The 11,505-nt window shown below is 60.2% G+C and overlaps 1 protein-coding gene across 1 annotated transcript in view; it reads right to left on the bottom strand.

Annotated features, from left to right (window-relative positions):
* Nucleotides 1–156: 156 nt before the first annotated feature.
* Nucleotides 157–11,505, bottom strand: part of SRCIN1 (SRC kinase signaling inhibitor 1) — a gene marked incomplete at its 5' end in the record, with an annotated part of 14,089 nt that continues 2,740 nt past the window's right edge. Inside the window, 10 exon segments of the mRNA XM_010180988.1 lie at nucleotides 157–282; nucleotides 2,250–2,387; nucleotides 7,545–7,697; nucleotides 7,783–7,937; nucleotides 8,122–8,371; nucleotides 8,744–9,041; nucleotides 9,877–10,024; nucleotides 10,421–10,551; nucleotides 10,744–10,919; nucleotides 11,139–11,310. Of these exon segments, the coding sequence (XP_010179290.1) occupies nucleotides 157–282; nucleotides 2,250–2,387; nucleotides 7,545–7,697; nucleotides 7,783–7,937; nucleotides 8,122–8,371; nucleotides 8,744–9,041; nucleotides 9,877–10,024; nucleotides 10,421–10,551; nucleotides 10,744–10,919; nucleotides 11,139–11,310 (1,747 nt within the window).

Below are 11,505 nucleotides of genomic sequence, written 5' to 3'. Positions count from 1 at the left end.
AAAATAAAACAAAAAATAATAACAATAATTAAAAAAAAAACCAGAGCAGAAAGAGAGGGACAGGTGGTGATCCCTCCAGGTGCCTCAAGAAGTCCCAGGGAGCCCAAGGAAGGAGGAGCCCGGCCCCGGGAGCAGGAGAGCGGTTGGGAAGGATGCTCAGAATGAGATGGAGGAGTTCCTCGCCCCAAAGGAAGTCAATACGGGGATGGAGGTCCTGCCAGATGCGGGCTTTTCGGGGACCGCGGGGGAAGTCTCACTACCCTCTTTAGATGGTCTAGCGGCCTAGAAAGAAAAGCAAGATTCAAGGAGGAGGAGGAGGAGGAGAAAGGGGAGGAAAGTCAAACAGTTTCTTAGAAAAAAAAATAGACAAAAGGAAGGAAAAAAAGTAACAACAACAACAAAAAAACGAAATTAAAAACGCAACGACCAAGAACCAAACAGGAGTTTGTTCCGAAGCAGCATTGAGTCAGGCCTGAGGTCAAGCAGCTGGAAAAGGGCCACCACGAACAGAGCACGAGATGAGCTGGTCCCAGGCGTTACTGGGAGGGAAAGGGACGTCCCGGAGAGGAGACAGACGGACGGACGGACGCACAGACGGACACGCGGACAGAAAGCACACGCTTTTTTGGGGAGAGGGGAGAAAGGCGGGGGGGGGACAAGAAGGGCAGCGTTAGACCTGGGGGTGCACCCACACTGCACTGCACTGGGGGGGTCCCATCCTCTGACAGGGGACGGTGCCCACCCCCCCCACCGCTCTGCTGTGGTCACCACCAGCGGTGATGTGACCTGACACTGCTCGTGGTCCAAGGATGCTCACAACCCCCCCCACAATGGGGAGGGGGCTCCTCCAGCCCCCACCTAGCACCGATGCAGGGTCACAGTAGTAATGGGTAGGGGGGCCAGCCAAATCCTGCACAAGGCAGGCAGCGAGGACAAAAGTGCCATGGAAAACTGGTCTGGCCATGGGCTGGGTGGCCATGGGGTGGCCTGAGGTGGGGACAAGGTGGGTGACATCGGCCAGCGGGGGCTGTGCTGAGTGGTGGCCACCAGGGAGGGGGATTGAGTGGCCTCACTGGGGCCAGGAGATGCTCCCTAGCCCCTCAGGGCTCCCGGCACAGCCCTTTTGGGATTTCTCTGCTCCCCAGCCCATGGGGAAGCCCTGGGGGGGAAGAGGAACCCCCCCCATCTCTTCCTGATTCTGCAGGGGAATGAAAACCACAACCACCTGCGTATGAGGGGGGAGGGAGATAGCAGGGAGACCCCAGACTCAAGGACGGACCCTGCTTGGGGACATCTCCGTTGTCACCACAAATGGCTCCAACTCAGCAATGCAGGGGGGAACAGGGGGGCTGAGCCAGTGGGAAGTGAGATGCCCATTTTGCTCATGCAATATTTGCCCAGATTGCATTAAATCCACCCCCCCACCCCCAACCCAGCTGGGAAAAAAACCTTCTGTTTATCCAGCAGGGGTTACGGATCCGACAGAATGCACAGAATTGGGTTTATTTGGTGTTTTTTTAACGCCAGGCCTGGGGAAGGGGGGGTGAGACACAGAGCGGGTGGAGGAGAGGAGGGGGTGCGCCCCCCCGCCTGTGGCAGGGGGCGTCCTGGGGATGGGAGAGGGGTGGGTGCTGGGCCAGGGTGGGGGACACATCCATCCCATCCCAAAGTGCTCCTCTTCCAGCTGCTGTGGCCCCCCCACCCTCTCCCCATGCTGCTGGGCACCCTCATACCGTCACTCTGTGACACCCCCATCCCATGGCAGTGCATGGAGGGTCCTGGTCCTCTAAAACCTCCCAGGATGGGGTGGGCGGCCTCAGCCCTAGGGGGATGAATCCCCCTGGAGCCCCCATATTGCAGTGCTCAGCACTGAGATGCTCTGCAAGGTTTGGGGGGTCCCTCGGGTCTGGGGCTCAGCCCTGGCCATTGGGGCATGCAGGACTGGGGGGACAAACCCGGCTTCAGCCTCATCCCACACTCGTCACGAGTTTGCCGGTCTCAGCACAAAGCCATGTCCCCGTCCCCAAGAAACCATCACATCAGGCACAGAGCACCCCCCCTGCACCCTCACAGCTGGGTCCCCACCTCCCCAGCCCCACTGGGAGGCACCTGGAGACCCCAAAAGCAGCACCCATGGGGTCTCCCCAGCCCACCACCCACACCCTCACCCCAGTACAAGGCAGCGAGGGAGACGCCAGGGCCGTGGGCTACCAGGAGAGGCATCTGGGCCAGTGCTAGAGATGAAGTACCTGCTGCTGGCCCTGGATGCGCATGTACTCCATCCGCTGCTTTATGTGCTTGCTCTTGTCGGGGCTGCCCTGCTGGCCCTGCTTCAGCCGCGACGCTGGGTTCACCACCTTCATGGCTGGGATGGAAACGCCCCCGCTCTGCCAGAACACAGAATTTGGGGGAAAAGGGGTTAAAACTGGCAGAGAAAAGCCACAATGGTTGGGCACTGCCATTTTCTGGGATGCCCAGAGCTATGCTGAGCCCCTGCAATGGCCCAGGGTGGCAAACCCAGGCAAGGACATGGCCACCAGCTCCGTGTGGCAAAGGAGCCCTCGCCGAGCACTTTGGCGAGCTGGAAGGACTTACCAACAGCCACCGCGCAAACCGGGAGCGAGGGGCACACACGGCAAACACCGGGAGACCGAGGGCAGGGGCAGAGCATCCCCCAGGAGAAAGGAAAGGAGGTAACGGCAGAAGCAGATTCCAGGTGGAAACGGCGGCAGTGGGGAAACAGTGGATTTTTGTTAACTGCCTGTGCACTGATGGCGAAACGAGGATGTGTGAGAGCGGCAGCGAGGGAAGCAGCTCCTGCACCCGCATCCCCTGCCATTGGAGACCCACATTGTCCCCTCATTGTTTGGGGCACCCCAGATCCTCTCCAAGCTGCCTTCTGCCTGCCCCAGCTGCTGCAGGCAGCAAAACCTGATGCAATGGCCGCATCTCTGACGGGAGAGGTTATGGCAGCGGGACCAGGTTGATAAATCAGTGCCCAGTTTTTCTCGCCCCGGATGGGACATGGGGATTCCTGTACACTGCACAAGGAAATCCAGGTCCTCCCTGCACCCCAGTGTCCCAGCATCCTGGGCACTGGATCCCAGCCTCCGCAACCAACTTGCAGCATCCTCAAAGGGCGGTGCGAGCCCTGCCCTCTCCCGCTCCGCTTTTGGGGACTGACTGAGCCAACCCTGGCCATGCAGCCTCTCCTGAGCTCCACAGCCACAAACCCATCCTGCAGCTCTGTTCCCAGTTTGCCGGGCTCCAGCGGTGCCGACAGTGGGAGAAACAGCAACGATACTGACTCGACAGCCCATTCACCCCGCGAGAACACCGCAACAGGGTGCAAACTGGGCCGAGATCATCGCCACAGATGAAAAAGGAGATTTATTCCCCAGTGCTGACTGTTAATAAAGGAGCAGGCTAATGTCAGAGCAGCTGAGGGCATTTTTCCCTCTCTTTTCCCAGCTTTTCGGCTGCCGCAGATGCCAGCAGAAACCAATTTGGGTGGCTCCGGGGAGCTCGTGCTGTGATTTAATTAGGAGAAACAGCTGCTGCTTTGTGGCCACGCTCAAAACTGCAGTTCGTTAGGAAAGCGCTTATGCAAAACGGGAAAACGAGGGATGCTGCTTCGTCACACTGCCCCATGGGATGCTCCTCAGCAGCAGCCCCGTGCTCAGCCCCAAAATCTGTCAGGGCAGGAGATATCAGCTCAACCAGGATCTAATTCGGTGCCATGCACAGCAAGGGACGGGCACCCAGTGGCCTTCACGCTGCCACCTCCTGCCTGTGCTTCCCAAACCCGTCCCGCTGAGAGGGAGAAAAGGAGATATTTTGGGTTTTTTTTCCACCTTGGCTCTGCCTGGAGGTAGTGTCACAGAGAGGGAGCAGGTAGAGGTGGAGGAAGAGAGACATCAGAGTCCGGGGCAGAGCACGGCAAGAGGGAGAACAGAAAATAAACCTGCGGCGTGGCGAGGGGCAGCTGCGGCTTGGGGCGCAGCGGTGGCTTGGTCTTGCTTGGGGACGGACCCTCAGGAGCATCATCTTTGGCCTGACTGAGGTCCAGGGCAGTCCCATCGTCAATGATCTGGAGATCTCTCAGATCGTCCTTGGCAGCATCCTTGGAGCCCGCTCGTCCTTGCAGGTCTTTGGGGAGCACAAATCCAACGGCGGGATGGCTGCTGATCTCGCTGATGGTGATTTCCAGCTCACGGATGGTTTCTTCCAGGCTGTCCAGTCTCTGGTAGGTGCCTTCATAAATCTCCTTGCTGCGCGGAGCCATGGAGGGGTGCGGGGACAACGGCCCTTGGGACAGCCCCTCTGCTGCCTTTCCCCCCATCCCCGTGTCCCCCACTCCATCTTTGCCCGTGCCATGGTTCAGCCTTGGGAAAGCAGCGACCTGATCCTGGGGATGCCCAGCCCGGGGCTGTCCCTGTCCCTGCTGTGCTGGATTCTTGCCCGGGAAAGACCTGGGATGTGGCACTGGGGCCCCAGCGGAGTCTCCAGGAGGGAGCGATGCCTCCTGAAAGGCTCCTCCTTGGGGGTCCCCAACACCAGGAAGCCAGGGGACAGTGCCAGTGTGGGGGAGCGTTGCTGCACTGGGAGCTGCAGCTTCTCCCCGGAGATGAGGATGCGGCACAGCCCCAGGACCCCCTTGCGGCACAGCCACAGGACCTCCTTGGGATGCTTTGCTGCTGCCAGCAGTGCTTGGAGCAGCGTTCCCTCCTTCTCCCCCTGTGGTACTGCTCGGTTTGTGTTTTGAGACAGATGGGACCTTGGCTGATAGAGGAAATCCCCAAATCTCCACTGTGGTATGGGTACGGCCCCGAGGGAGGCTGCTGTGGGGCTGTGAGGCTGAGGCTGGAGGATCCCTGGCTGCGGATGTAGAATTTTTGGAGGTGCCAGGAGACGCGTGGCATTGCTGACCCCCCTGAGGCATGAGCTCCCCTCCTGCTCCTGTGCTGCTGGCGGTGTCCCCACAGCCACTTTCCACCCATGCCTGTGGTTCGGCTTCGGGGGATGGCGGCTCGGACACCCACTCGGTCAGCACAATCTGCCGGGGGGAGAAAGGCACAATCTGCGGGAGGGAGAAGGCCCTGCTCCCACCGGCAGCCGGAGCCGGCAGCTCCTAAGGTAGAGAATTCAGACAGATTAGGAGCCAGAGGGGGAGCAGGGGGCTCTATGTGTCCACACACACTACGGGAATCCCCCATCGCTGGTGTCTCTGAGGTGTTGGACCAGGAGATGCTCGGGTCCCTCCTGCCCAGCCCTGATGTTCCACTGGTGCCCACAGCACAGACTGGGACTGGTTTTCTACTGTTGCTGGGTCTGGGAGATTTTGCCAATAAGTTGCATGGATTCTTTAGCAAAAAATAAGTTGGTGTCACTGCACCTCTCGAATGCCTTTGGAAACCTGACTGAAGAGCCCACCTTGGATTTCTCCCATGTTGGTATAAACTGGCACAGCACTGGTGCAAGAACAGAGCCCAGGCCTCACGGGGCTCTGCCTTCCCTTTGCTCCCAGCAGAGCTGAAGGTGGGGGATGAACCATGGCTAAGGAGCTGCCAAGGGCCACCGGACCTTTAAAACCCTGCATAGCAAAAAGTCACCTCGAAAACACCACCTCAAAAACATCACCTTGAAAGAAGTCACCTCAAAAAAAGTCACCTCAAAAAAGTCACCTCAAAAACGTCACCCATCCTTCCTCCTGCGCCCACCTGCTCCTGTCCCATGGGAGAGCAGTGCCCTCCATGAGCTGGGCAAACTGGGGAGATGCTTGGGCAGAAGAGGTGCCACGCCAAAACCTGCAGCTCCACACCTGAGCCCTGCCCTGGCCTGGGGGGGGCTGCTGCCATCACCATGGCCCCATGGCAGAGCAGGGTGACAGCAGCGATGACACCATGCTGATGGGTGACACAGGATGGGCACCAGGGATGAGTGTCCTGGCATGGCATGGCTCACCCATGGTCCTTGCCCGCAGGGACAGGAGTTGCTGCTCTGGGGCGGTCATAGTGCTGGGGTCTGCCAGGATTGGGGAGGAACCCAGTGGGACTCCTGCAGCGTGCCCAGTCCCCCCCACAGCACCCTCTGTCCTCTTGTCCCCTTTGTCCCCCACCGAGCATCCCCTGCTCCACCCCATCACCACGCAGGTGGAGCGGGGTCTCCTTGTGGCGTATCCACATAGACACAGGGTCATGAAGGTTGGAAAAGCCCTCTAAAATCAAGTCCAACCAACCCAACCCTACCATGGCCACTAATCCATGTCCCAGAGTGCTGTGTTTCTGAACACCTCCAGAGACGGTGACCTGCATGCATCCCCCTCCCAGTGACACCCTCCCTGGGCGCTGGCAAAGCCACCCAGTGCAGCGTGAGAGCAGCAATTCCCCACCGTGCCCTGCCCAGGGGGTGCTGGGGTGCCCCCATCCTTCCTCCCATCCATGTGGATGCAGGATTTGGCCCTGGCGGGGGCCACAGCAGCCCCACGGTGCCACTGCACAGGTTAGTGCTGGGTCCTGTGCCGTGTCAGTGCCGTACACGCGGTGCGGTGAGCAGCGGAGTGGAGAAAAGCCATTAATTAGTTTGTTAAAGCAGAGGAAGAGGCAGAAGTGAGTTGAAGAGAGGCAGGAGAGGTGGTTAAAGTGCAGCCCGGCGGCAGGAGAGGGTACCTTCCATCCGTCCGCTCCAGTGGGCCACACGTCTGCGTGCCCAGGGGAGACGGCAGCCGCCAGCGGGTCAAAACGCAGCTTGGGGAGGAAAGGGGAGGCAGAGCTTCTCTGAAACACCTGGGGAGTCAAACATGGGGCATTGGAGGAGGGAGGCTGAAGGGTGACAGCGACACAGCCCATGTTTGCGGGGATGCTTGTCATGGTGCCAGGACTGGGGCTTGGCAGCCATCAGCAAGGAGTGAAACATCGGCTGAACTCATCAGCTGTGGAGCATCCCTGTCCCTCTGCCGCCGGCAGCATTGCCTGTCCCCCCAGCCCGCAGCATCACCAATCCCCCTGCCCAAAGCATCACTGATCTCTCTGTCTGCAGCACCACTGGTCCCCCTGCCTGCAACATCACTGGTTCCTTTGCCTCCTGGGGGAAAACCAGCCAGGGAAAACCATCCATGACCCATTTGGGCACCTCAATCATAGCAAATGGGGAGAGGCCATGGGGCACAGCCAGCCTGGGGGTTCAGTGCATCAGGACAGCATCTCGGGTGGGTTTTCTGCAGGGCGCCCTGTGCACAAAACCCAGTGAACGTCCAGCTGAAGCTGTATAGTGTTAAAAAATAAATGAGTTTGGCTTAAAGCTCAAGAAGAGTGATGGTGAACCAGGCTCGCAGCACCTGGACCCAGTGCGGGGTCTGGTACCATCCCCGCGGCACTGTGCTCCTGCTTGGAGACGGGCAATGAGGGGGAGCCCATTGCTGCACCGGAGTGTGGGGTGTCGTTCCCCAGCCCCGATCCCGAGGTGTCCCCTCGGACAGGGGACAGGGTGGGCATGGCCTCCAGTGCGGGAAAGCTGGGGCATCCCGCAGCCCCTCCCGCGCTCACCTCCAGCTCCGCGATGATGCGGTCCTCGTCGTCGTCGTCCTTGATGGCAGAAGCGATGATGGGAGGGGTGGACGCCGGCCTGACCACCTCCGACACCGTCCGGCGCAGCTTCACCTGCGGCTTCTGGGTCTCCAGCTCCTCCGACTCGGCCTTCTGCAAGGAGGGAGCAGGGCGGTGAGGGCTGGGGATCACTGGGGGAGACCCAGTCCAATGGCCGTCCCCTGGCCCTGCTCCGCACCTTCATGAACCCGGGCTCCTTCTTGCTGGTGACGATGACTTCGCCGCTGCGGGTTGTGGTGAGCCCGTGGGATGAGGGGAAGCTCCGTCGCGGAGGAGGCGGCGGCGGTGATTTGGAGGGTTTCTCGGTGCGGTACCGTGGCACTGTCAGTTCGTCTGGGCACAAACGGTGCTGTGAGGGCACCAGACCTTTCCCTTTTCCCCTCATACAACACCCAGGGGTCTCCCACTGCCCCCCCAGGCACGAACCTCCCTCGGGGCAGCATCACTCACCCCCACAGTGATGGCACCCCCTGGATTTGGCATCCAAAGGTGGGCCCCTGCCCTCCTCACGCCGTACCTGAGCCCCTGCGGCCATTGGGGTCCCCCTTGCTCCCTGACTTGGGCACGTGCTGTGGTTTGGAGGGTTTGTGCTCGGGCGTGGAGGCGGTGCTGCTGCTGCCTGCGCTTTGCTTGTGCTTGGCGGCGAACTCCAGGTCGGGGATGGCCTTCATCAGCTCGGCCTGGGTCTCCTCCAGCAGCCGGTTGATGTCTTTGGCGCTGTACTGGGTCAGCGCCGCCCGCTTCTCCTCCCAGTCCCGCTCGGCTGCCTGAGGATGGGAGGCAGAGCCTGTAGCAGGATGGGATCCCCCAGTCCTGCTGCTGCCCCCCAACCTGGGACCGGGGCTGGGAGGAGTGGGGGGACAGTGTTGACCCCCTCTCTAAGCTGCACAATCCCCGATGTGCAATCTGTGGGGGTCCCAAAGCTGCCAGCATCACCTCCAGACACCCCATTGGCTACAAGTCCAGAGAGGAGAAGGATGGACCCAGCTCCTGTCCCCAGTTTCAACTGGGAGACATTGAATCATGGAGTCTCTCAGGTTGGAAAAGACCTTTAAGATCATCAAGCCCAAGGGATGAACTCCCTAAAAGAGCCCCCCCAGCTGAGGACCCCCCCCCCAGGCTCTCCCCTCCACGGATACAGCTTTGTCCGCGCTCTTCTTGCTGGGGGTCTCGGGACCCGTTTGGGTCTTGGCAGGTACCATCTCGGGAGCTCGGGAAGGGTTATTGCTCTTGGAGGGGTGGGTCTGGGTCTGGGGGGGGCTGTGTCCGAAGCTGGGCATGCCCAGGGCGTCAGTGGCAGTCGTCAGGGGGTGCAGGCTCACTGGGGGACTGGTGGGCATCTCCAGCTCCAGCCCCTTGCTGAACTCTGTCTCGGGGGCCACCTTCTTGGGGGACTGGCTGAGGGTGCTGGGGGTGGTCCACGCCTCGTCCACTTGCCTGTAGGGACAGAGCAAAGATGATGATGGGAGGTTATCACACCCTCTCCAAATCACGCCACAAAAACCCTGCATCTCTGCATTGTATGGATGAGGATTTGGGTTCTCTGATGTCTGGGAAGGGGTTGGAGCTGATGCTGCAGTCTCTCTTGGCGATGCTGAGAGCTCCTCCAGCCGCCTGTCCGTTTCCATGAATTGGATCTCTCTGAATCCTGCCCCTCTGTCAGATCTGGCTGCAAATGCCCTCTGGATTCGGGAGTTACAGGAGCCAGGGAATGACAGGTAGGCAGCTCCGGCCCCTGCGCTACCGTATGAGCTCATTTCCACAGAAAACCAGGCTAGCGATGAGCCCCAGGCAAGCCCAGTGCTGGCGCGGCTCCGAGCGTGAGCCATCCCCAAAGCTCTTGTAACGGGAAGAGGCAGGCGGGCGGCCGCCTCTGCTAGCATCAGAGCTGGAAGATGATTTTTCCCCATCGAAACACTCCTCTGCTCCTCAGGAAAGTGATTTCTGACCATGCTGAGGGTTGCCCTTTTATCTGGATATAGGAACATGGATTTTTTTCAAGGTGAAAGGAAAAGGAGGGCTTTTCAAGTACACACTGGAGAGAACCAAGAGCATTTTTCAGTTCCTTATAGCAGAAAAATTGACCTTTTTTCAATCGCCTTTTGGGATTTGCATCCGTAATGCACAGAGGCCACCAACACAGGGACAACTGAAGGGCCCAGCTGTGTCCTTGCAGGGCATCATAAGGGGCAGAATATGTGACTATGGGGGGGACACAGTCAGGGAGAGCGCTGGAGGGGCTGCAGGGCCAGGGTGGGGGTCCGGGGCTCACCTGCGGATCTGGGCGAGAGTGTCCGTCACTGTCTTGCAGCGCTTGAGCAGCCCATCCAGGCGGTTCGGCTCCTCCTTGAGGAACTTGACAGCTTCCACCTCCACCCGCAGCACCACCCGCATCTTGCTCTGCAGGCTGGGGAACTGGGCTGGGGTGGAAGAAGGAGGGTCACCAGGGTCTGGCCATGCCAGGGCACCCCACGGCCACCAAAACCCCTGTGGGCCATCAAACTTCTCCCCATGGCCATCATCCCACTCTCCATGGCCATCATCCTGCACCCCATGGCCATCATCCTGCACGCCATGGCCATCATGCCACTCCCCACAGCCATCATCCTGCTCCTCATGACCATCATCCTGTTCTCCATGCCCATCATCCCTCCTCCATCTGCCCACAAGCACTGATTTCAGCCCCTGAAGGTGCCTCCTCCACATCCATGGGCACCAAACGCTGCCCTGGAGCTGCGGTTTTGCTACCCAGGATTTGGGGACGTGGACGCAGGGGGTGACCAGGAGCACAGCCTCGGCTATGGCCACCTCCTCACCCTTGAGGTCCGTCAGTGTCTCCCCGAGCTGCTTTAGCACCACCGCCTTCTCCTCCAGCTCCTGCACCGGGATGAGCCGGTGGTTGTGGCTCAAATCCTTCTGGATCTTCTCCACTGACTTCTCCAGGTCACTGTGAGCACAGAGAAGGGGCAGGGGTGTCAATGAGGGGGGATCAGCACCACTTTGAGATGCTGGGGAGCTCCAGGTCCCCCCCTCCATGCGTGTGGTCAAGGATGTGACCTGGTACCGCACAGAGGTGCTGATTTGCACCCATGGAAGTGGGTGGGTGGGGATCCCATCCCTGCCACCCGCCCCAGCTCACTTGAGCTGCTGGGTGATGAGCTCCTCCTCATTGAGGTAGCGGAGCCGCTCCTCCTCCACCAAACTGCGCTGGCGCTGCAGGGGGTCCTCGTGCTTGCGCACGGTGTCCGTCACCCGCACGCTGATCTCTGTCTCTGTCCGCCGCAGCATCGTCTTCACCGTCTCCTGGTTCTGCAGCTGTGGGGACAAGGAGAATGGGGGGGTGAGATTCAGGCTGGGCAAGACCCCCCTCCATGACGGGGACCACCACGGGGATGGATCCCCTCACTCTCCCACACCCAGCCTCATGCAAAATCACCAAAAAAGAGGGTTTTTTGGTTATATTTCATGGTCTGGGGTTGGAGCAACCCCAGTAAGAGCTGGACCGGATTGGGGTGTCCCCTCACCAGTACCCACCTGCAGCTTCTTGAGCTGCTGCAGCTGGTTGCGGAGGTCGCTGGCATTCTGCTGCAGGTCGTGGAGGTGCAGCTGCATGTGCAGGCGGGTGATGGCGGTGGGCTGCCCTGCTGGGGTGCTGCTGGCTGAGGGCGGCGGGGGCGCAGGCACCGGGGTCCCCATGCCGCTGCGACTGGTGGCTGTGGGGGGGGGACAACAATGGGGAGGCTGCTGAGGGAAGCTATCCCCCCAATCTGGGGGATGCTGTGGGCTCTGCGCCGCTGCTTTCCCAGGAAAAGCATCCCTTTCCCCACTTCATCCCAGCAGTTTTGGGGGTTCTGCCCACCGCCCTCCCACTGCTGGGTCCTGGGGGAGGCCACCACGGAGC

Source organism: Mesitornis unicolor, unplaced genomic scaffold (genome assembly GCF_000695765.1).
Source record: "Mesitornis unicolor isolate BGI_N332 unplaced genomic scaffold, ASM69576v1 scaffold14590, whole genome shotgun sequence".
Classification (NCBI taxonomy): Eukaryota; Metazoa; Chordata; class Aves; order Mesitornithiformes; family Mesitornithidae; genus Mesitornis; species Mesitornis unicolor.
This window is presented reverse-complemented; position numbering and strand designations above follow the sequence as displayed.